This window comes from Plectrocnemia conspersa, unplaced genomic scaffold (genome assembly GCF_051122295.1).
Source record: "Plectrocnemia conspersa isolate PC_06_02 unplaced genomic scaffold, ASM5112229v1 ptg000010l, whole genome shotgun sequence".
NCBI classification, from domain to species: domain Eukaryota; kingdom Metazoa; phylum Arthropoda; class Insecta; order Trichoptera; family Polycentropodidae; genus Plectrocnemia; species Plectrocnemia conspersa.
The window spans coordinates 15,201,576-15,227,344 of record NW_028277174.1 but is presented as its reverse complement, the minus strand read 5'-3'; the positions used below and the strand labels follow the sequence as shown (position 1 = coordinate 15,227,344).

Genomic DNA, 25,769 nt, shown 5'->3' with positions numbered 1-25,769 from the left:
TGTTTGAAAAGGAATGCAAGGAATGAAAAACAAAATAAAGTATCTACTACACATAACTCTACAAGTAAAAAAGTACCATTAACAATAAGCACTGATGTATGATTTGCAGTGCCTGCCTTATTTGAAGAAACGCAAGTAAAAGAACCACCGTGTTCGGCTCTGATTGATTCTATGCTCAAAGTACTAATCCGACTAGTGGTTCTGGAGAATGATATTCCACTGTTTCGAGTTGTGATCATATTTCCATTTAAATACCATTCGATTTGTAACGGCAAATCTCCTTTATTGACTGCACATTGTATTATAGTCATCTCTCCTGCGTTAGCAGGCTCTTCTCCGAAACTGAACGGCATGATTTGAGGTGCAACTTGCAAATCAAAGAAACAGTTTAATATTCAATACTATAAAAGTCAGCATTTCTTAAATGTCCAAATATGTTAGAGAAGGAAATATCCAGGAATATAAATTAAATAAATATAACTAATCTAAAACAACTATACAATTGATATAAATTTTTAAAAAGTACCATTAACAATCAACACTGATGTATGGTTTGTAGTTCCTGCTTTATTTACAGCAACACAAGTAAAAGTACCACCATGTTCAGCTCTTATTGATTCTATATTTAAAGCACTGATGCGTTTTGTGGTTCTAGAGAATGTTATTCCGTTGTTTTGACTTGCGATTTTAACTCCATTCAAGTACCACTCAATTTGTAAAGGTAAATCTCCTTTATTGACTGCACATTGTATAGTGGTCATCTCTCCTGCGTTTGCAGGCTCTTCTCCGAAACTGAACGGCATGATTTGAGGCGCGACTTCAAGTCAAATTAAAATATTTAGCTTATAATTCTAACCAGTTAGAACAGGAATTATTAAAGGAATTGAAAATAAAAATAAAATAACTACATAAACAAGCCATTAAAGTACCATTAACAATCAACATCGATGTATGGTTTGTAGTTCCTGCTTTGTTCCTAGCGACACAAGTAAAAGAACCACCATGTTCAGCTCTGATAGATTCTATGCTTAATACGCTAATCCTGTTAGTGGTTCTAGTGAATATTATTCCATTCTTTTGATTTATGATCTTATTTTCATTCAAGTACCATTCGATTTGTAAAGGCATGTCTCCTTTATTGACTGAGCATTGTGCAGAAGTCATCTCTCCTGCGTTCACAGGCTCTTCACCGAAATTGAACGGCATGATCTGAGGGGCCACTTAAGGACACGGAGAATATATGTTATGTTTTATAGGAAGGACATGAGGCAAACTAAATATTAATTTAAAATTATTGTCATCGTTCAGAAGTACCATTAACGTAGAGGTAAGCATAATGGACAGCTTTTCCAGCTGCATTAGTGGCGATACAGCTATAATTGCCTATGCAAATCGCCTGTACAGAATCTATACTTAGTACCGATATTCTCTTCCCGCTTCTGCTGATTGTCACTCCATCGTTTTGAGTGATATTTTTGTTGTTTAAATTCCAGTTGATGTTTAAAGGCAAATCTCCCTTATTGACCGTGCAAGTTAAAGATACAGTATCGCCAGCATTGAGGGTTTCATCGCCAAAATTAAACGGAGTAATCTGAGGAGCGACTGTTTATAATAAAAAAATACTATTAAGGAGCTGGAATTGATATCAGGATATAACTAATAACAATAAACAGTTAAATAAATATGTTTTTTTAATTTAGAAATACCGTTGACTATCAACACAGATGTGAAATTTGTTGCTCCTGCTTTGTTGGAAGCTACGCATGTGAATGAACCACCGTGTTCTGCTTTGATTGATTCAATGCTCAACGCGCTGATTCTACTTGTCGTTCTGCTTATTATAAGCCCGTTATTTTGCTTCTCGACTTTCATTCCTTTGAAGTACCAATCGATTTGCATCGGCAAGTCGCCTTTTATGACAGTGCATTGAACAGATGTCGTATCTCCGGCGTTGGCCGGCTCTTCTCCGAAGCTGAACGGCATAATTTGTGGGGCGACTTGAATTATAATTAAGAGAATGATCTAAGGGCTAGGAGTAATGAACGAGGATTGAAAACATATATCTAATAGCTAATTTATGATATTATTCTATCAATACCGTTGACGTATAAATAGGCATAATGTATGGCAGTCCCAGCTATATTGCTAGCAATACAACTATAGTTCCCTTTGTGAACTGCTTCGACAGAATCAATACTCAACATTGATATTCTCTTTCCAGTAGCAATAGTTATTCCGTCATTCGGAGTTATGAGTTTGTCGTTTAAGTTCCAATTGATCTTTAATGGCAAGTCTCCCTTATTGACAGTGCAAGTTAAAGATACGGTATCACCGGCGTTGAGAGTTTCATCGCCAAAGTTAAATGGAGTAATCTGAGGAGTGACTGTACATAATAAAAAAAAGCTATTAAGGAACTAGGATTGACATTAGGATCTAACTAATAATAATAAATGATTGAATTAATGTTTTTTGATTTAGAAATACCATTGACTATTAGAACAGATGTAAAGTTGGACGTTCCAGCTTTGTTTGAAGCTACACATGTGAATGAACTACCGTGCTCTGCTTTTATTGATTCAATACTCAAAGCGCTAATTCTATTGCTCATTCTAGTGATAGTTATTCCGTTGTTTTGTTTATCAATCTTGACTCTGTTAGAATACCATTCGATTTGCAAAGGCATGTCGCCTTTGATGACGGTGCACTGGACGGAAGTCGTGTCTCCGGCATTGGCAGGTTCTTCACCAAAACTGAACGGCATGATCTGAGGTGCCACTTTCAAAAAAATCTCAATATATTAGGTAGGATTGGAAGTTAAACTAAAAAAAGGAACTTCACAACAAATATGATAAATCAAGAATGTTATGGTACCGTTTACGTATACAAAAGCGGAATGAACTGCTTTTCCTGCGTTATTGATGGCAATGCAACTATAATTTCCTCTATGCACTGCCTGAACAGAGTCTATACTCATAACTGATATCCTCCTTCCGTTTCTGTTAATGCTTATTCCGTCATCGGATTCAACTTTTTTGCCGTTCAGGCTCCAGTAAATATCCAAAGGCATGTCGCCTTTGTTGACTGTGCAAGTTAAAGAAACCGTGTCCCCGGCATTGAGCGTCTCATCGCCGAAATTAAACGGTGTTATTTGCGGTGCGACTGTGTTGAAACAAAATTAAAATCTATATATGGAAACTTAGGATGAGTGACAACATATGGGATGATTAACACAAAATACATATAATATCTTGGCATGCATATTAAAATACCATTGACTTCTAGACTCGCAGATTGATTAACTTTTCCGGCCTTATTGCCCGCTGTGCAAGTGTATAAGGCTCTATGATTCGCAGTCACGCTATCAATAGTTAATGTAGAAACGCGTTGACTGATTCTAGTGATGGAAATTCCTGAATCGTCTTTATCGAGCAATATATCCCCGTACATCCATTGTATGTTCAAAGGAAGGTCACCCTTTACGGTGCACTGCACGGAGACAGTATCTCCCGAATTGATAGTTTCGTCTCCGAACGTAAAAGGGTGTATGATCGGTGGTGCTATTTGTTCAAAAGTTATAAAATATATACTATCAGGATAAAATAATTATAATTAAAAAAGACAAATTATCTAAAAACATCAAGCTTATATTAAAATACCGTTCACTGATAGCTCAGCTGACTGGCTAGAGTTTCCAGCTAAATTTTTAGCATAGCATGTATAAATCCCACGATGCTCAGCGGATACTGATTCTATACTAAGAGCACTGAGCCTGGGACTATTTCTCATTACCGACACACCCCTAGTGCTAGAGCCTATCGGTAAGTCATTCAGCATCCATGTGATATTTATCGGAATATCGCCTTTGGTAATCATGCACTGTACAGCCGCCATATCCCCGGCGTTTGATGGCTCTTCGCCAAATGAAAAGGGCATAATCTGAGGAATAACTGATAACAACGGAATGCAGGATTTGAGAATGTGATTGTAACACATTTGAGGGCACGTATAACTAAACTATCTGTTCTTGTATTCTACCGTTGACGAAGAGTTTTGCTGTGTGGTTAACCGTTCCGGCCGTGTTCTTCACTGTACACGTGTAGTCTCCTTTGTGTTCAGCGCTCACGGAATCGATGCTCAATGCTGATATTTGTCTGTTAACCTTCGTTATCGATATTCCCAAAGGGTTCTGTTGTTCGATGATATTGCCGTTTAGGCTCCATGTAATCTGTACAGGCAAATCTCCCTTATTGATTGCGCACTGAACGGTAGCCATGTCTCCGGCGTCGGCAGTTTCGGTAGCAAATTCGAATGGCAGAATCTGCGGTGGCACTTTTTCACAAAGAAAAACAGTAGTAATCCACTATGTCATTTTCAATTATTATTAAATCTTATCCTTCTTGCTACTTTCGTTATCAGATCAGATTTTTTTTACTTAATTGCACCTTGAAGCTTGTATCATGTATTTTAACAATATAACCCGTCAACATCTTACCAGTTGATGACGCTTTATTAAATTTACTTAATTGCACCCTTACAAATAAATACAATCCTGCTTTCAAAAGTAAAAATACACAGTTATTATTAATACATGTTTAAAAATATGATATATAATACACAGAACCAATATAGAAGTTAGAATGACTGATTATTTTTTAATTTAATAATTTACGACAAGATGTTGACAATAAAAAAATTCAGAAAAACTGTAGCAATGATTTTAAAACGGTAAATAATCATAAATTTAAAAATATTTTTGGGTCATTGTTTCTGAATTGCCACTTTAATAATATGAAATTAAAAAGTGTTTCAAAGTAATTCGTATATGTATTACATATCATATTTATTTATAATAAAATAATATAACAATAAGTTTTCTTTAATATTTATCTGACATAAAATAAAATAAGCAAAACTTTTCAATTAAATACAGAATAGCTTTTAAAATACTTATCTATGTAATAAATTGCAATAATTATTATTAATCACGTATAAAAAATATTATATGAATAATATAAACAAATTAAGAAAACTTATTGTTATTAAATTTATTGAAATAATTCTGAAATTTAAAAATACATATTATATTTCAAATACAAGTTCTTTATATTTAAAAAGAATGATTATAAAAAATGTACTTTTCTCTTAGTAATCATAAAAAAATTTTAAAATCGAAGAAATTGCAAGTAAAATTGTTGATGATAAAGTTACTTGATCATTTTAAATTATTACCTGATTATATATTAATAATATTACTGATTTTAAATGGCTTGTTCTTATAAAATACAACAATATAACAGTAGTTCATAAATATAAAAGATAAAACTTTATAAATCAATTATTTCGTAACAAAATAAAGAAAACTTATGGTTAGTTTATACTACTTTTATGTTGATTTTTAAATGAGTGTGATACTGGTTATATAATAAGAAAGAAAAGTACATTTTTATTAATTAAAAAATATTCTGATATTTTATATCATCCTTTTTTGGCATTTATCCTTTAAAATTAGATAGATAAAAACATTACTCACCCATTACGTTGACTTCGAGTGTTTTTCTGTCGGTGTATCCTTGGGCGTTCTTGGCGACACATGTGTACGTAGCCTGGTCGCTCATCCTCTCTACGTTTTCGATAACCAGCGTTCCATTGGGGAAGACCTTCTGTTTCCTATTGATGGGTAGAACTCTGCCATCTCTCTCCCAGACGATAGACTCAATGGGATATCCGGCGACGGGGCAGTTCACAATCAAAGTTTCACTGGCGACGATCGAGTGCTTGTCCATGGGCCGAACGAAAGGTAGACCATACACGTTAACTCTTCCGGAATGTGAAGCACTTCCAACCTAATAATTTAATCAAACACATACATATTCATGAAAAAAATACATATTATGATGTCAAATATATACCTTGCTAGTAGCGATGCACTTGTAAAGACCTCCATCGTTTGTATGAATCGAAGAGATGTTTAGATGAGATACCACATTTCCATCAACTGTAACATATTGACCAACCTATAACAAAAAATAAATACAGATTGAGTAAAAAGTTTGAATATACATATATCATCATTAGAGAATATAAATACTTGGAATCTCTCAGTGTTTGTAAGGCGTTTTCCGTCCAATTCCCAAGAGAGTTCGGGCGTTGGATTTCCAGAAGCGATGCATTTCAAAACTACGGCTGGTCCTGGGTGCATTGTTTGTTCAGCAAAGCTGTGGCGGATTTGTGGAGGTTCGACTAGTAAAATAAACATTATTTTAATAAAAAATTATATAATAAAGAAGCAAATATGTTTGTCAAACTCACATCTTCCTCCAAGTTTAAGTTCGGCGCTGGCTCCTGCACTTTCTTGATCGTTGCGGATAAAACACTGGTACATTCCCTTATCTTCCTTCTTTACAGATTCAATCCTAAACATTTATGTATATTTTACATAAATATTAATATTAAACAAATATTATTATTATATTAAAATATACCTCAAAATTGGATCGTGATGGTTGATATCCTTTCCATCCTTGAGCCAGTTGATCGTCTTGATGGGATTTCCTTCAATTCGGCACGTGAACAAAGCGGGTCTACCAAAGTCGACGGTTTGCGTAGCTGGTTCAATAGTAGTCTTCAGAGGAGCGGTAACGGTCAAAACAGTCTCAACAGATTCGCCTAAAATTATTAATAATAAATAACACAACTCATAAAATCTTAGTAAAAAAAAAACATTTTAATCTTTACCTCCGACAGAATTGTTTACAACGCACAAATATTTGCCAGAGTCTTCAACAAGCGCTTCTTTAATGATCAGAGTTCCTGAGACTTGTTTCACTCTATCGTCCAAAGTAACAGGTTGTTTCCTGGAGGATCCTTCGATAAATTTGTACCATCTGTAACAAAATAAAACCTATTTTAATGGATATAATGTTTATTGTTATTACAATGCTATTCTCATATTTCATTATGGGGTTGAAGCTTTTCATCAGAATTTATATTGTTTATTGATATAATGCAAACGGTCATTTTGATACATAACAAAATTAAATTAATGATGAATGAAATGATGGATATTGTGAAACATTTTATGAATATTATTAGTAACTATAGTTTAATTTGATAATTAAATTAAATATTGAATAAAATAATTCAGTATTTTGTTAATTTATTCGAGAAATATGAGAAATAGAGAATAATAATAGTGCAATTAAACATCTTCAGAACGACCATCTAAATATTGTTTTTTGAGAGAGCATTAATAATAATATATTAAAATTTAAAAAAGACATAATATATAAAAAGACTATAAAAAGTATATTTAAAATACCCCTTATATATAATATTTTTTTAGGAAATAATATTTTTTTAGATATAGAAAACCGTGAAGTGATAAATTTTACGATTTTATCTCGACAACTGCCAATTACCTATAAGGATATATATCATATCGAACCATAAAGTAAAAAATCGATTTTTTTCTCATGGTATTCAATAAGAATATTTTATTTTTTCTGATATTCTTAACCACAAATTATTTTTAAAACATGTTATCAAGATGTTTAATTACATTTAATAATAATTTTAAAATCATACTATTATTAAGCATGTTACCTTACCGTATTTCTCCATGCGTGGTTTCTAAATACTATTAAATATAAGCAATTTGAATATCTTTTACTCATTTTAATGCAGTAAATTTATGGTTTAATTGTTTAATAAATTAAAGACTTACCTCATTTGTAGATACACTAAGAGCTATTTCCAACCTAATAATAATATGTAATTGCAGTCATTATATAATAAACTTATATTCTAATCTCAAAAACTGAAATCAATGAATGAACAAAGAAAAGAAAAAGAACGCACTGTGGCTTTTAATATACAGCAACAAAAATATTTACTTTTTTTTTTAAAGAAATTTACTATTTAAAAAAATTTATGATACAAAGTTAATGACGTAGTCCTAAATCTGGCTATTTTTTTCAACAGCCACGATATAAATTTACATTAGTAGTGTCTTTAAAAACATTCAGATGATATTTTGTTATGGCTGTTGATCTAAAGCCACATTGTGTTTTGGATGTTTTTTCGCTCCTTGAATAGTCTCATATGTAACGTCCTAGAATCAATATCGTACAGGTTCATTTATAATAAAGAAATATATGCCAAATGACCGTGTATAAAATAGTATTTTAAAATCAGATTTTTTTCATATTTTCTTTGAAAAACTGATTTTAAAATTGTGCAGTATTTTTAAAGCAAATGTAATTATATCAAACAAATAAGAAAACTAAAGTTTTGTCACATAATTGGTTATTTCCTTACGGAGTTGGATTATTTTATAACGCCACTAAATGTTATCTTGATAATGGTTCAATAAAAAAATTTGTATTCTCGGACATATATAATACATACATACATAGGTTAAAACCTAATGTAGACATGTTCAAAACTAAACGTTAATATGGAATACTATGATCTTTGATTAAATTTATTACTAGAGTGAGTCAAATAAAAACTTTTATTATATTTGCAGCAAAAAACGATTCTGATTCGACTGCAAGTCAAAGATTAATTAATTAAATTTGAATGTCACATTGTAACAATGCTCTAAAATTACCCCTCGATTATCCCAAAAGAGAGTAAGCATCATTTTTCCTGCAGAGTGAGGAATTTAATCAGTTATGGTGAAGAAGTAGAGCGGCATTATTTACTAGCTCTTATAGTTTCCAGCATGTAATGATAAACCTAGGTTAAATTTCCTGTAAAAAAATCTAGAAATAAATCACCATTTGCTTCAAATTAATGAAAAAGCTTTTTGTTCACAAAGTGATTTTTATTTAAGATGCCTTTAACCACTCCAATGAAAGAGAAGTCTGCTACAGAGCTTGCAAAGTTAAGAAACTGTTTAGTCCACTAGTACACTTACTGAAGTGACAGACATGCATCACCCTGATGCATGCCTAATTCGTACTATGTGGCACGTTTAAAACAATATGTAACACTGCTACTAATTTATAATTTTTCATTTGACTCACTCTTGTACATGTGACGTAAAATTCATCAAAAACCAACAAAAAATATGATTTTACTTTTAAAAGTAAGTAAATATGATATGTTCGATATTGATTATACACGTTACACATATGTATAATATATAAAGCGAAAAACAGCAGTTAACAAAGATTCAAAAGCAACAAGCATCACCCGTTCACTTACCGAGGGGTGAGCTCGTGCTGTCAATCTACACCGTGTCTCTACGGAAGAAGGTAGATCACCACGCCTTCATCAAATCACATGGTAGTGGTCTGCAACACACCACACAATGTATTGTTTAAATGCATATATGGTTGTTTTTTTTAATCTTTACTTAAAATAAACAATTAAAATGAAGAGATGAATGCGTGTGACACCTTCTACAAAAAGCATTATGTCTATGGGATGAGAATATCGTAAAACTCACTTTGAATCGAATCAGTGTTTCTCATTCCTTGTTCCTAGATTTGTCTACATATGAATTAATAAAAATATTATATTATACCTCATACTCGGAGCTGGAAATGCTTGCGCATCGCAAAGCATGACCAACGGTTGAGATTGATGGCCAATATTTTTATTGAGTCCATCACCTGCTACTTTAGGGGCGGTTCTACCGGTCGGCTCTGTAATTATACATTTTCTGTCGAAATTGTATGCAGCACAATTGTTTCGATGCGGACATTTATCAATCGGTATTTAGGATTGACGTACCTAAAAATTGGCGTGGGATAGCTGACTACTTCACAAGTTAAATAGACAGTCTATAATCGAGGTTCAATGACAATTTTCCAGCCGTGAAAGTTTTCACCGAATTTTTTGGGTGGTACGTTATTTGTGGGTTCTTGTGGTTTGAAAGAACAATTTATTAAATTTTACATTATCATAAATAGAATGCCTGAATATTGGGTTCAATTGGTAAATTTTGCATTGCAATACCACAAAAAAGTTTAATCGTAATCTAGATATGCATATTAACATCCATACATACATTGTAAAACTGACAATTAATATGCACAGAAATTGATTACATCATAGTATTTTCTTTTTTTCCTTAAGCACATGGAATTATAGGATACTGGCTTAGAGGATTAGATACTCTAGGATAAATTTTTTTATATATAGCATTTATTGGATTATGATAGATGTATGGTGGTGTTTTATTTTTTTAAAGCTCACTTTTAACCGTAGTGTTAGAATATGTTACTGATACAATGTCATCTCCTCAATGTTTTTTATTATAAAATTAGCTATGTCAAAATAAAATAAAACTAACCTGAATATCGGAGATGGATATCCTACAACTTGACACATTAAATAAACCGCTTGGTGAATTTTAGGCGACACAATTTTACCACCTTCATACTTATCGCCTAAGGCTTTAGGAGGTATGTTGTTTGTCGGCTCTGTAATACAACATGTATAACGTAAAAAGAATTATTGTAACATTAACCCACCTAGATATAGGGACAGGGTACGCGATTATTGGACACTGCATGTAAATACTACTTTCGCTATTCCCTAGCATAATTTTTCCCAAAGACTTTTCACCGACAACTTTGGGTGCGATATTATTTGTAGGTTCTGTAACGAACGAACATACGGACATTCATATAAACAATTTTATATAAAAGCATAGGGCAACCTGCAAATCTTATACATTTAATAATGAAAATGAAACACACACCTAAAAGATGGAGCAGGAAAGGCTTGAGCTGGACATAGCATTGCAAGACCTTGATTTTCCAACGAGACCGTATTCCAAGACTTCACAGATGTGGGTACTTTGGGAGAAGTTCCACTGACCGGTTCTATGTTACGTTACGAATTATATCAGTTATATATTAAATAAAACTTGCCTGAATATCGGTACAGGGAAAGCTTGAGCTTGACATAATAAACCAAAGCCATTTCCAATCGGACGAACGAACGTACTACTCTTGGATTCGCTTGAAAACGTCGGCGCTTTAGCACCAACTGGTTCTATAATGTTTTTTTAAGATAATATTAAGTTTGATAAACTTGCCTGAACAACGGTACAGGATAGCCTTGAGCTTGACATAATAAACCGAATCCGGTACCCACGTCTCGTACGAAAGTTATGCTTTTCGCATCGGTAGGAAAAGCCGGAGCTTTCGATCCCATGGGTTCTAAAGGAAATACACATACATTTGATGGGAGAGGATGGTTTTAATACACTTGCCTGAATGAGGGACTGGGGTATCCTTGGGCTTGACAAAGAAGCGAAAAGCTCTGTCCCGACGACTTTCTAAAGATACTGCCCATCGATTCGGTCGAGAAAGTCGGCACTTTGACTCCGATGGGTTCTTGGATTACAATTAAATATTATTAATGGGTCGTCTACACTTGCCTGAATATGGGAACGGGGAATGCTTGGGCTTGGCACAATAGTCCAAAACTTTGACCTTCGAATCGTCTAATTCGTGAAAGAGTAGAGTCGGAAGAGAATGTCGGCGGTTTCGCTCCTACCGGCTCTGTTCGAGAATGAAACATTGCTAATGTTAAATAAAATACCTTTAATAGAATAAATTAAAGCTACTCGGTGACATCAAAGATGATTCAAATAAAAATAGTGTACTTACTTTTTCAATGTCGATGAAGGACTTATAGACTATTCCTAATTTGTATTTAATAATATATGTACCTGAATGCTGGAACAGGATAAGCTTGGGCCTGACAAAGCAAAGCATATCCAGACGAACGATCAATGGTGTAAGACGAGATTTTTGAAACGCTCGAAAAAGTGGGCTTTTTACCTCCCATTGGTTCTGTTAAACCGACATATAGTGCTTCAGTGATAGTGAAATAAACACAAAGCTAGACACCTGAACATTGGGATAGTTTTTATTGTGTATTCTTACCGGAAAACTGGGAGAGGTAGAGCTTGAGCTTGGCATAGAAGAGCGAAGCTTTGCCCTTCGTTCCTTTCAAAAATACTACCCTTAGAATCTGATGAGAACGTAGGGGCCTTAACGCCGACGGGTTCTATAATAAATTAATCAGAGAATACTAATCTTTGTATCGATTTATTCAATCAAAATGTTGAGAGAGGTACCGTCTACTTATTGACAATTAAACTATTGAAAATGCACCTAAACGAAGGCTGTGGAAATCCTTGCGCTTGACACAAGAGAGCAAATCCGTGAGATGAAGGTATTTTTTGTCCGTATGTCATAGCGGCGTTGGAAAATGAAGGTGCTCTTGCACCCACAGGCTCTATTAATCAAAATGTATATGTTAGTCTTAATCTAGACTCACCTAAATGAAGGAACGGGGTATCCCTGCGCTTGACATAACAGAACAAAACTGGTCCCATATTCTTTGGACAATGCTGTGAGTTTATATTCCAGAGAAAACGTCGGGGCTTTGGCACCAATCGGTTCTAAGATCAATAGGTTTAAACTTTTGATACTGTTACATTTAAAAGAATCATTACCTGAACGATAGGATGGAAAAAGTTGTGCCAAAAGAAACAGTGCAATAGCTTTTAATATTATTTGGAGGTGCTGATGTAATACACTTCAAATTATAAAGGAACGTTGTCAGGATAGACTTGGATAGAATCCAACTGCATACAAAATACCACAGAGGCAATGCGTCAAGGATGACATTGTAAACGATATAGTTGGCTGATTTGAGAAAATTAGTTATGGATAGGATTGGATGGTGTTATGTTGCGGAAACGATCAAGACGAACAGTGACTTGAAGCACTGATATTTGGCAAGTGAATACAAAGATGCTCTTGACATTAATATAACGCTAGACTCACCTAAATGAAGGAACAGGAAATCCTTGCGCTTGACATAACAGAACGAAACTGGTCCTGTATTCTTTGGACAATGCTGTGCTTTTATATTCCAGCGAAAACGTCGGAGCCTTAGCGCCAATCGGTTCTACGAGCAATATGTTCATATTTTTGATAGTTATATTTAAAATGAGCATTACCTGAACGATGGGACGGGAAAGGCTTGAGCCGGGCAAAACAGTGCAAAAGACAAGTGAATCTGGCGCTCTATCCACGATCTTTTGATATCGCTAGATAGAGTCGGAGCTTTGCCTCCGACAGGTTCTAATAAAAACACACCGTTGACATTTAAAAGCGATCAAATATATAGTTAAACTAACCTGAATAGTGGTACAGGGAACGCTTGCGCTTGACATAGTAATGCGAAGCTTTGATTGAGAGTTCTCGATATGCCAGAAAATTTAACGTCTGACGAAAACGTCGGTGATTTCGTTCCAACGGGTTCTAAATACAGGAGTATTATTTTAAGCATAGCAATAAATATGTGTAAAGTTACCTAAACAGAGGGACGGGGAATCCTTGGGCGGGACAGAGTAAGGCGAATCCTTGGTTAAAATTTCTGACAAACCACGCTAGCTTATCATCGGTAGAAAAAGTAGGGGATTTAAGACCGACAGGTTCTGGAAATTTCGTATCTCATTGTACAAAAATATCAAACAAGACCTCACTAATGCTAATACATAGTTAAAAAGCACACATTCCTACCTAAATAATGGGACAGGAAATCCCTGCGCGGGACAGAGCAAGGCAAATCCTTGATTTACATGTCTTACGAACCATGCAAGCTTATTGTCAGTTGAAAACGTGGGAGATTTAAGACCAACGGGTTCTGAAAATTTGTTTAAACATACACTCAGACATTTCTGATATGTGCTAGTTACCTGAACAGTGGAACAGGATATGCTTGCGCAGGACACAATAGAGCGAAGCCTTGCTTAATACTTTTCACATACCAGGCTAATTTGAAGTCGGTAGAAAATGTCGGAGATTTGGAACCGACCGGTTCTATAAAATCAAGAATAGGATAATGATTTGGAATGATTCAGGATTCGGTTTTAATACTACACCTACCGTTACTATACATATATATTTTACCTGAATGCTGGTACAGGATAAGCCTGCGACGGACACAACAATGTTACATTGCTACCAGAGAAACTCTCAAACGTTCTGCTTTTATCGCCGCTCGGAAATTTTGGAGGCACGCGTCCGATAGGTTCTGATAAAATATTTAGAAGTCATAAAAAAGTGAGTTTTTACCTAACCATGGGCACAGGGTACGCCTGGGCAGGACACAACAGTGTAACACTGCTAGCAATCATCAAATCGAATCCGCGAGTTTTATCCATCGTCGGAAACTTTGGAGAAACTCTCCCTACTGGTTCTAATAATATGAAATAAATACTTAGACAATCGGATCACAAAAGCTTACCGAAACAGAGGGATAGGGTATCCTTGGGCCGGACAAAGCAAAGTGAGGCTTTGGTTATATTCGTAAATATAGCTTCTGCCTACTTCTACTGAAGGAAACTTTGGCGAGACTCTCCCCATGGGTTCTAATATAAATAAAACACCATAACTAATGTATTTCTACAATTTGTACCTGAATGCTGGAACAGGAAAAGCCTGCGCTGGACACAAGAGCGTTAAACTCTCGTGGTTCATACTTCGGAAAGTCCTACTAATGTCTCCAGTTGGAAATTTAGGCGGTACTCGACCAACGGGCTCTGTGTATATATACATATACAACGTTGTGTTAATTTAACTTCTCCAGAATCGAACATTAAGATGTAAATAATTAATAATCTACTACTACAAATGCTGGTAAACAAACAAGTACCATATAATACCATATTAATTATTTACACCTTAACTCTTTGAGTCATTCTGTACTAAAGACATGCAAGATGTTTATGTATAACCTGAACATCGGCACAGGAAAAGCTTGCGCTGGACACTGTATGCTTAAGCTACTTCCGCTCATCGTATCAAAACCGCTAGTTTTTAACACAGTAGCAAACTTGGGCGGTACTCTACCAACGGGTTCTGCGTTTCGTATAATAAAAAAAAGACAGATCAGTATCTAAATCTAGACTTACCTGAATGCTGGGATAGGATATGCTTGAGCAGGACAAAGCAATGTGACGCTAGTGCTATATTGGTATTCGTAAAGTCGCCCCTTTTCGATACTGGGAAATTTGGGTGCGACTCTCCCCATTGGTTCTGAAGGATTATTTTTATAGAATTAAAAAGACGTGTCATATATACCTGAATGCCGGAACAGGGAATGCTTGCGCCGGACACATGAGAGTAAGACTCTCGTGGTTAAAGCTTCCGAAAGCTCGACTTGTGTCGCCGGTGGGAAATTTAGGTGGTACACGACCGACAGGTTCTAAATTATATGATATAATAATAATATATTAATACTATTTTTATTATTAATGTATTTTAATTAAACCTGAAGGTCGGTAGTACAGTTTTTATTATTAAAAGTCAACGGGTTTTGGATTAAATTAATTACTCTTACCTCAGAGATGGAATAGGATAAGCTTGAGCCGGGCAAAGCAACGTTACACTACTGTCTAAAGTATGTTCATAGAGTCGTAGTTTATCAATGCTCGGAAACTTTGGTGCAACTCTTCCCATCGGTTCTGTATTGGTATTAATTTAAAAAGACTTTGAAAGAATATTTTTAAACAATCTACCTGAATGCTGGCACGGGAAAAGCTTGTGCAGGACATAGCAATGTAAACGAATCATTCAATTTTGTACTAAAACTCATTCCGGTATGAACTGAAGCAAATTTGGGAGATACTCTTCCGACAGGTTCTGAAGAGAGACATAGTAGATGTGAATGATTTTTTTTATAAAAGCCTTGAGTTATTATTCTAACTTAGATTATGGAATACTTACTTTTATTTTTAAATATCCTTCGAGCATAGAACGACTAGAGTGGAAAATGTGGGGAAAAATGGTACACGTCTAAGTATTAACTTACCGTGACATTGGTACTGGAAATGCCTGAGCAGGGCAAAGCAATGTGATATCATCACCAATTATGACCCGAAAGGCACTGGTAGTTGATGCACTAGGGAATTTCGGAGATACTCGGCCGACAGGTTCTGTTCAAATGTTGGGAGAAGATACAAAACAGTCAAGTGAAATTTTCTTACCTTGATATAGAGACATGAAAATAGAACTAGAGCTTTGAAAATTTTTAACCATGTTATACATACCTTACGATAACAGAAAATATTGTCAAGGATTATGGTGAGGAACGACATGGTGGATGATGGGAGATGTACGTATTTCAAAACCCGTTTTCAAAAAATTTAATTGCAACCAATTCTTAATTGTGTCAACTTTGCAGGGTACCCTATCCCAACATTCAGGCAACGTTTCATGTAACATTACATGGGTTTGAAATTTTAATTTTTTTTTTAAAATAGCAGTTGTACATAAAATATAAAAAAATCACATTACATTTCAAGCCCATGAATTGTAATATTTTAAAATAATATATTTATCATAGAGATGATAACAAACTATTTTTATTCAATTTTATTTAAAATTAACTCAGTAAAAAAGAAAAATAGAAAAAAATAAAGTAACTGTGCAGCACTCTTTTACGAACCACTACAGTTTCTGTGATTTTTAATTGAGGTTATTAATATTAAGTAGAAGTTATTAATATAAGTAAATATATATAAAATAAATATAGTTTGTTATATCAATGCATAAAAATTTACCTATTTAAAATGGTTATTATTTTGATTCAAATTCATTTTAATATTAAAAGCAAATTATTAAATAATAGGTAAATTTATATGTGACTGTGCTGTAGATCTTTTAAATGCAAAACTAATAAATTTAAAATTTGAACTATATTTTTTTTAATTTAAAAATTTTAATTGAAAATAGTATATGCAAACTATTGTATTCTTTAATGTACATATTATTTAATAATAAATAATTAACTCAAATTAACAGCACAGTTTTTTCAATAGATTTTTGATTTCATCTTCCAATGTATTTATTTATCACTTTTTTTAATCAATTTTCACTAATGTAATAAATAAATATAGCAGAAAATATTGAACATGGCAAAAATGCTCATATTTTGAAAATTTAAAATAGAAAATGAACATCTTTGCCATGTTCTTGTATTGTTTGATTTATATTTCATTAACTTACCAGTGATAACAAGACGTCCTTTGGTAGCACTCAATCTGGTTTCTCCGGTTAATCGGTGTCGTGTTCGGCATTGGTAAGATTTGTAACCATCTTCGGGTCCGACATCACGGATATGTAATTCTCCGGAAGGAAGAACCAAATATTTACCATCTAAAACCGACAAAATAGATTAATATGGGAAATTATATTTAAAATGTGATCATACTTCATTCCAAAATTGAGCTATTGAGAAGCAATTTAATTTTAAAAATACTAAAAATTCATATTTTGAAAACAAATTAAGCTAAAGGTAAATTTAGAGCAATTAAAAATGTATTAAGATGCTATTTAATTTTTAAAATATTGAAAATGTATTATAACTGTTTCTTAATGCTATTTGTATGTATTTGAAAACAAATTAAAGTATTATCATTGATATACACATATCAAACATAACATTTATAGAAACAATCATAACGTTACTTATCTTAAGTGAAGAAAGGAATAATTGAAAAAGGCAGGCTGGATTACCCATGGATCGATAGGATACAATTTCAAAAGAAGGATATAAAAAATAGATCATAAATAAAAAAATAAGATGCTGAACCATTTTTTTTTATTCTTCACCGATCATTTTATATTTTACTATAATGAGATTTAGGATTTGAAAACGAGAAAAATTTTCAAATACCGTTCAGATCGCCGCCGTTCAAGTCAGGCACTATCTCCCTAACGTCATCCCCTTCGCCTTCTAACCACGAAACTACCCCTACATAGTCGGCCACGAAGCTAGGTATGTGACATTTCAAAATAGCAGCGTTCCCCCTCAGAACGTACTCCTCCATCAGACTCACAGCGTATGATTGGGCCACAACTGAAATAATAAACTATTTTATGGCACCCCGTATTTGACAATCTTACTGTACATAATTATCATAATCTGCTAGAATCTCTTCACTGGATTACTGTAGAAAATATCAGTATCGTATCCCCATTATACAGAAAAACAAAACATGAAAGCAACAGGTGGATAATTATTCTATCAATTGGCTGTATTTGCAGTTTGGCTTAAGGGAGGATCTGGAGGAGAACGATCATTAGCAATTGACAGTACCGTATTCCGTAGCAGAGTATGGATACTCTCCACCGGCAGTGTCATGCCACGATATAATTTCCACATGGTCAGACACAAACGAGGGCACGTGGCATTTAAAAACGGCTGCGTTGCCCCTTATCACGAACAAATCGTACACTTGCGCCTCGTAATACTGATTCACGGCTGCAAAACAGAAACAAAACTGAACATAGCCATTCGGGAACAGTCTGGTAATGAAGGGACTCTGGACTCTTTTGGAACGCTCTGACGCCTTGCTTCTTTACCGTGTCCTGCCGGTTGGATCTCCTCGTCTGTCGAGGGACTGAAAGAATCGCCACCGTCCATCACCCACTCGATGACCTGAACATAGTCAGCGACAAACGAAGGTATCAAACACTTGACGATGGCGGTGTTTCCTCGAAGAACATACTCATCAATCACCCGAGGCTCGTAAGTCTGATGCACGACTATAAAATTATAAAATTTAGGTACTTGTGTATCAAAACACTACATTATACAGTGGAACTGTGCACTAGTGATAATATGCAAGTACCAAAATGTATATGAAATACTGCTGGATGGGAGACAGTAAATGAAAATCTGGATCAGGAATGATGTTTAACTGAAGTACTCCTTTGAAAGATTACCATCGTCTGAATTGGTGACATTTGGCAAAAACACGGAACCATCGTCAGTGTGCCAGCTGATTACTTGTACAAAGTCGGCCACGAAAGATGGTACGATACACTTTAGAAGGCCGGTGTTGCCACGCAGGACGAATTCGTCGTTGACTCGTGCCTCGTAAAACTGGTGCACGGCTACAAACCAACCCATTATATTATTAAAAAGCTTCAAATCTGCCGCTAAATAAAACACCCAATTAATAACTCAAAAGAAGCAGGGAGCTGTAAAAGTTTTGGATTGGTTCTTAATGATTTCTTAACCGCATTTCTTTACCATCGTTGGCACCGGGGTAGTAAGTGCCACCTTTGGAATCGCTCCACATTTCTACGGTGACAAAGTCTGATACGAAACTCGGCACTTCGCACTTCATGATGGCAGCATTACCCCTGATGACGTATTCGTTGTCAGCTTCAGCTTCATATGTCTGGGCGACGACTGAATAACAGACACATTCTCAAAACCAAAAACTTTTAACGCATTTTAAAAGGATCAGTCTAGGATGGAAGTTTTGAGGATAAGGTGCTTTTCCATAGTCAGCATCTTTACCATAATTCATTTGGGTGTCGTTTCTAGTATAAACTTCGTTAGTGTCTGAAATCCATGCGTCCACTAGAACGAAATCGGCTACGAAAGAGGGAATTTTGCATTTCATTATGCCAGAGTTTCCCCTGATGACGTATTCATTTTCAGCTTCTGTTGCGAAATATTGGGATACGACTGGAATATATAAAAAAACGTATTCTATAAGCAAACATTAAGGATTATTGGAGGTCGGGTTGGAATGATTCGGACGACTCATTTAAGTGTACATATTATAATGTGTACCATAATCTTCCGATACTGTCATGACTTTGCCGCTGTCGTCCGACCAAGACTCCACCTTGACGAAATCGGCGACGAACGAGGGTATTGAACATTTTAAAACTGCCGTGTTTCCCTTTATCACATATTCGGTCATAATTTCTGCTTCGTAAAACTGGTTCACGACTGTACAAAAAGGATTTTGTTTAATAAAAAATGGAAGAAATGAACATGGAACGAAGGACTTGGAGTTCAATCTGAAGTGGCAATAGTGTACCCAGATCCTGTGAAGGCAGATATTCGGATTCATCCGATCCTACCCATGCTTCGACTTTGACAAAATCGGCCACGAACGAAGGAATATTGCATTTAAGGACTGCTGTATTGCCTCTGATTACATACTCGGATACGACCTCAGCCTCGTAGTACTGATTCACCACTAAACGAGATAAAAATATGCATAAGATTTAAAAATTAATAATGGGAAAAACATGGGTTGATCATGGGACTTTTGATTGGCATTCTTCCCAAATATTGTGCTAAAATTAGCATTATATAAAGCAGTCTCTATAGAAAATGTGTTGCCTCCGTCGTCTTACTACTAAATAACCGATACAAAATCTGTGACGAATGAAGGAATAGAACATTTGATTATAACATATTCATTGTTGATTTCTGCTACGTAGACTAATAAATCGATTGCGGTTAATTTAAAATAAGGATTCTGTTGATAGATTAAAGCAGGCGAGGATTTGAGGGACTTTGATGTTGAAAATACTTGTGGATCAGACCGTAATTTTCTCCAGGATAGATGTCCTCATTTTTGTCCGTGTGCCACGACGAGACAGTAATAAAATCTGCTACGAACGAAGGGACTTGGCATTTTAAAATAGCACTGTTTCCGGTGATGGCATACTCCCTAATCACGTCAGTTTCATAAGGCTGAGAAACGACTATAGAAAAAAAAATGCCAAAATAAGCGTAAAATTGAGTTAATCCTAAATTGCTAAATCCTGGTTTAATCTAATCATACCCATGCTTCAATTTTGACAAAATCGGCCACGAACGAAGGTATATTGCATTTAAAGACAAATGATTACATATTCGGGTACTACTTCAGCTTCATAGTAGTATTGATTCATCACTAAGCGCATAAGATTTTAAAATTGATTGAGGAATAAACAGGAGCTGGTCGTAGGATTGACATTCTTCCAAAATATTGTACCAGGATTGGCACTGGATGAGGCAGTCTCCATCGAGAATGTGTTGTCTCCGTCGTCTTGCCACGACATGACTGATACAAAATCCGCGACGAATGAAGGAATAGAACATTTGAGAATGGCTGCATTTCCCCTTATAACATACTCGTTGTTGACTTCTGCTTCGTAGAACTGCTGCACGACTGGTAACATTAACTAGGCGTCAATACAAAATAAGGATGCTGTTGATTGATTAGAATAGACGAGGATTTGAAGGACGCTGATGTTGTGATTTTTCTTAAGGTTCAGACCGTAATTTTCTCCAGGAAAGATGTCTTCATTCTGGTCCGTGTGCCACGAAGAGACTGTTACAAAATCTGCTACGAACGAAGGAACTTGGCATTTTAATATGGCACTGTTTCCGGTGATGGCATACTCTCTATTCACGTCAGTTTCGTAATGCTGGGATACGACTATAGAACATATTATGCTATGAACATATATATCAAAATAAGGATGTCGAGAGATTAAAGAATACGAGGATTTGAGGGACATTAGTGTTGAATTTTATCTCGTGGATCAGACCGTAGTTTTCTCCTGGATAGATGTCGTCCTTTTTGTCCGTGTGCCACGATAGTACTGTGATAAAGTCTGCCACGAATGAAGGAACCTGGCATTTGAGAATAGCACTGTTTCCAGTAATGGCATATTCTTTGTTGACGTCGGTGTCATAATGCTGAGAAACGACTGTAGAATATCGCAAAATTAATTTCATTAACGACCTTGTAAAAAGATAAAAATTTACTTAACAATGCTCATCGACAATAGGAGCTTCCGTGAAATTGAAATGAATACCGACACAATAACAGAAAAACTAGGATTGAATTTTCCCATGGAAAACAACAAAGTTCGTAGCTCTCGAATGCCATCAAACTAATAGTCCCAGAGTTGCGTGATTTTAATACGTTTCAATGGTATTGATTTATATTTAATTATTACGCCTATAAAACATATAATTAAGAACATACAACCAATGAAAGTTATAAATCTGAAAGAAAAATTATATTTTAGTATATGTACATATAACAACGAAGCAATAAAACATTTACATCAAGGACTACCTTTAAAAAAACATTAGCATTATATTATAATAAATTATGTATACAATTATTCTTATAATTAAAACTATTCATCAATCTTTCTTATAGGAAAGTATGAATATTTCAAACAAAACTTTAGATAACTGTACAAATCCACAATAATAATTCACACAAAAAAAACGAAGGCTTCTTTAAGACAATGAAATACCAACACACAAATTAACGAAAAACATGGACGTCTTAGTACGAACAAAGCGTCTCCTCATATTCTTCCAGCTACATAAAAAAAAATACAAAAAATTCTTCCGTTATGATCGTTTGAGAGAGAAAATGAATAAAGAACGTCGCCAGCTTCTAAACGCATTGAAATATAATATAATGCATTCCCGAAGAACGGTTGAAGGTACAATTGAAGCTATATTTGAATACACGTTAAACCAACAATGGATGACACCTTCGAGCCATCATTACCGACACGGTTTTGGTAGACGTGAAATATGGCATCATGCATATGCATGATATGTGTATTGTAATATTCAGAAGCCTTCGTTTCGATAAATTATAAATTAATTATTAAATAAAAATGTTTCCTCACCAGCTCTAACGTTGACGTCCTTAGAATGGATGGATCCTACAGAGTTCCTGGCCAGGCAGATGTAGACCTGAGCGTGGACTTCCTGGCGGTAGTCTTCCGCCCGGAATGGTGGAAAGACGAGGTTTCCATTTGGTAGAATCTGGGAAAAGAATCGAACGTTGATTATGAACAGTGTAAACTAATCTCCTTGAATTCTTCCCACGATTTACACAGATTTGAAGCACAGTATTCTTAGCACGCAAGACGGTCCTTTTACAGACGGACGCTAATGTTCCGTATCAAACGCGATGATGATAAATATAATGTATATAAGTATAAACTCTATACTACTTATTTTTAACTAGAATAACAAATAAAAAATGACGGGATGTAAAATATGCGAATGATTTTTTTATAAGATCGAGTTCAATACGCTTTTCCTCGTTGACTACAAAAACTGGCACCTAATTAATCACATTTAAAAATCTACAGCAAATATGACCTTGAAACTCTAATACCATAATGCATTCTCTAGCTGATGCTATTTAGCATATATGGTGAAGACATCGAAGTTGAAAAATAAAGAAATTCAATATGTACTTTGTGTCGCTAAACACCGATGATCTAAAACAGGGGTCGGCAACCTGCGCCCGAAGATTTTGGTTTTTTGATTGACCATACTTGCTAATATGCGGTCAAGTTGCAAATTATTCAAATAATAATTTTTATATATCTTAATTTGAGGCTGCAGTGTAAAGATAAATTACTGGTTGATATGTATTCTGAAAATAAAATCCAAACTACATTTGTTGAAGAAGTATATAATGAAGAAAATTTATATCATTTTACGTATTGTAAATATGTATCTGCAGTTGGTTGGCAAACATCTGCAATTAAAGATTTACAATGTGAATTTTCAAGAAGATTGAGGATTTTCGTAAAAAATAAAATTGAATAAAAATGTTTTTAACTCCTTTAAATATTGATATTGACGATGTACCACTACAAATGGAAATTATAGAGTTACAAAATAATGAAATATTGAAAAAGACATTTGCGTCGGAAAATACCCAGCTATTTTATCGAAGCTTACCCAAAAAATTTGAGGGATTTTCTAAAACCTTAATATAAGTAGAAAGATTCATTATATTCCAGCGTATATAAAAACGCAATTTATTACAAATGGATATAAATGGTAATTGGCAAACACATACTCCGGAAAAAAAACAATTTATCATCCGAATCTAGAGGTTGTAAATGAGTTAGTAGAGTAAGTTCAACAATGGTCGATAAAAGTCAGAAATAAAAAGGGCAGAAGAGCAATGATAAAGCTTTGGAAGATATAAAGATATTAGTATATCATTGCATCAACAAAAACTTACATAATTTGATATTTGGTTTTATCTATATTTTTTTTAAAGATAATAATAATCGATGTCTTTGAAATGTGTGAAAGAAAAGTTCTATAAATACAATTAACAACAAAGAAGAAAAATCTGTGAATCATACGACTTTTGGAAATGGCTCTGAAAGAATTAATTGAGTCATTTGAATACATTAAAAAAAATAGAATATCTGTATTTAGAGTCAAGATCCTGAATGATTCAAAATAGAAAAAATCGCTAATTTATTCAAAAAAATTGACAAGCTTATTTGGTGAATTTCTATATATGTATTTCATTCCTGGAAAATCAGTATTTTACTTATTGATATTTATCAGCCGATTTCCAGAAACTATAGTTAGTAATTTGATAGATTTAAAAACATGTTATTAAAATATGTATATATTACTTTTAGTTCTTAAAAAAAATTTAAGACGTTTAATCTTTAATTGTTTTTTGATAAAAATGAAATTTATTGTAGAATCCCATAAAACTTTACATTTGTTTATTTGTGGCATTCGAAGAACAATTTTTTTATTCGTCGTAATGATCGCATATTTGAACGGATTAGAAAATAAAAAAAAACACTTTGTAAAAGGATCTGAATAAATGATACGGTCGGTGCCATTACAAAGTCAAAGGTTTAGGTATAATACAATTGGATTGCGTCAGCAGGTACCTGAACACTAGATTACAGACAGTAAAAATTACATCATTGCTAAGTCCATCGATTTTTGAATCATCACCGTGACGCAAATGATATTCTAACTAGATTTAGTAGACTAACAAAAAGTTTGTTTCTACCCCGAATCATCGCATTGGCCAGATAATCGAGATCAAGAAGGCGAATAACTTCCCCTAAACTACTAAACTCACTTCCATCAGGAGCTTAAAATCCAAAAGTTTAAAACTCGATCTTTGGAAACTATTTGAAGAATAAATGATGCAGACTACGGGAAGCTTCATAAGATTCCCATGTCATCTGGACGAAGTACCGTTACACGAAAGAGCATGCTTTATATCTTTCTTCGTTGCATGCAACACCACTCCCACTTTAATTTCTAGGGGATCGGCGTCAGTTCTGGATTGTTAAATGAATAAATTTGATTAACCTACAATACCACTAACTTCATACCATAATTTCACTACTTATGTGTCTGATTTTTTTAAATTTTGTGCATGATTTTAACATTTATTTTAAATAAATATAATTATTATAGTCATTATTAAATGTATTCCTACTAGTTTTGTTTCCAAAAGCAATAAAATATTTATATTTAATAAAAGAAAAGAGCATTATTATATAATAAAAATCAAATGATAAATATTTCTTTAGAAGCGCAGGGTAACACCCCCACGGTGTATGGCTGAGAGGCAAATAGTAGTGGATTCTAATTAGAATGTAACGGTAAACCGTCGAGCTCGATAGGGAATCTTATGATGCCTAAGGGAAGAATAAACACATATACATATTTAACTAATAATACACAAATAATTTATAATTATAATCTTTGTATCTATAACAAATGCACACATCGTAAGGTATGTACACCTCCACATTTCCTTAACTAAAATAGCAGTTTGTGAGTAAAATATATAAACATACATATATACATATATGAATGAAAATTTCATGAATTTGCTTTAATAAAATAGCAGTTTTAGTAAAAATATACAAAAAATTTGCACCAAGCGATTGACACATATGTTTTAAATAAATATTAGTTTAATCGTTTCCTGTTTTTCTCCAGACGATCTTAATCTCTGGAAGCCATAATTGTAACAATTTTTTTTTCGAATGGAACTCAATACCTCAATACAAATTTATTCCAAATCATAAATGAGAAATCGTACAGAAAAAAGTTTAATTAAAACGCGAATAAATTTCAATCATTCAAACATAAAT

The 25,769-nt window shown here is 34.2% G+C and overlaps 1 protein-coding gene across 50 annotated transcripts in view; it reads right to left on the bottom strand.

Annotated features, from left to right (window-relative positions):
* Dscam1 (Down syndrome cell adhesion molecule 1) overlaps positions 1–25,769 on the bottom strand; it is an 88,616-nt gene that overhangs the window by 32,089 nt on the left and 30,758 nt on the right. For 14 of the 50 annotated variants that reach the window (XR_015811221.1, XM_088196178.1, XM_088196137.1 and 11 more), the window contains exons 4-13: positions 22,503–22,641; positions 17,719–17,901; positions 17,049–17,198; positions 10,304–10,433; positions 6,736–6,884; positions 6,483–6,666; positions 6,310–6,413; positions 6,089–6,240; positions 5,910–6,014; positions 5,531–5,843 (exon numbers count right to left, since the gene is read on the bottom strand). Coding sequence is in view for 49 of the 50 variants with exons in the window: in XM_088196178.1 (XP_088052304.1) it covers positions 5,531–5,843; positions 5,910–6,014; positions 6,089–6,240; positions 6,310–6,413; positions 6,483–6,666; positions 6,736–6,884; positions 10,304–10,433; positions 17,049–17,198; positions 17,719–17,901; positions 22,503–22,641 (1,609 nt within the window). In the remaining variant the exon portion in view is untranslated. Of the gene's footprint in view, positions 1–1,314; positions 1,603–2,098; positions 2,384–2,484; positions 2,776–2,871; positions 3,160–3,269; positions 3,558–4,035; positions 4,330–5,530; positions 5,844–5,909; positions 6,015–6,088; positions 6,241–6,309; positions 6,414–6,482; positions 6,667–6,735; positions 6,885–10,303; positions 10,434–10,714; positions 10,839–10,886; positions 11,011–11,398; positions 11,523–11,692; positions 11,817–13,735; positions 13,860–14,457; positions 14,582–15,559; positions 15,684–17,048; positions 17,199–17,718; positions 17,902–18,141; positions 18,307–18,407; positions 18,591–18,770; positions 18,942–19,353; positions 19,525–19,632; positions 19,795–19,885; positions 20,048–20,399; positions 20,562–20,833; positions 21,011–21,118; positions 21,281–21,392; positions 21,555–22,502; positions 22,642–25,769 lie in introns of all 50 variants that reach the window. The other 36 variants (XM_088196181.1, XM_088196173.1, XM_088196174.1 and 33 more) reach the window with 34 other exon arrangements.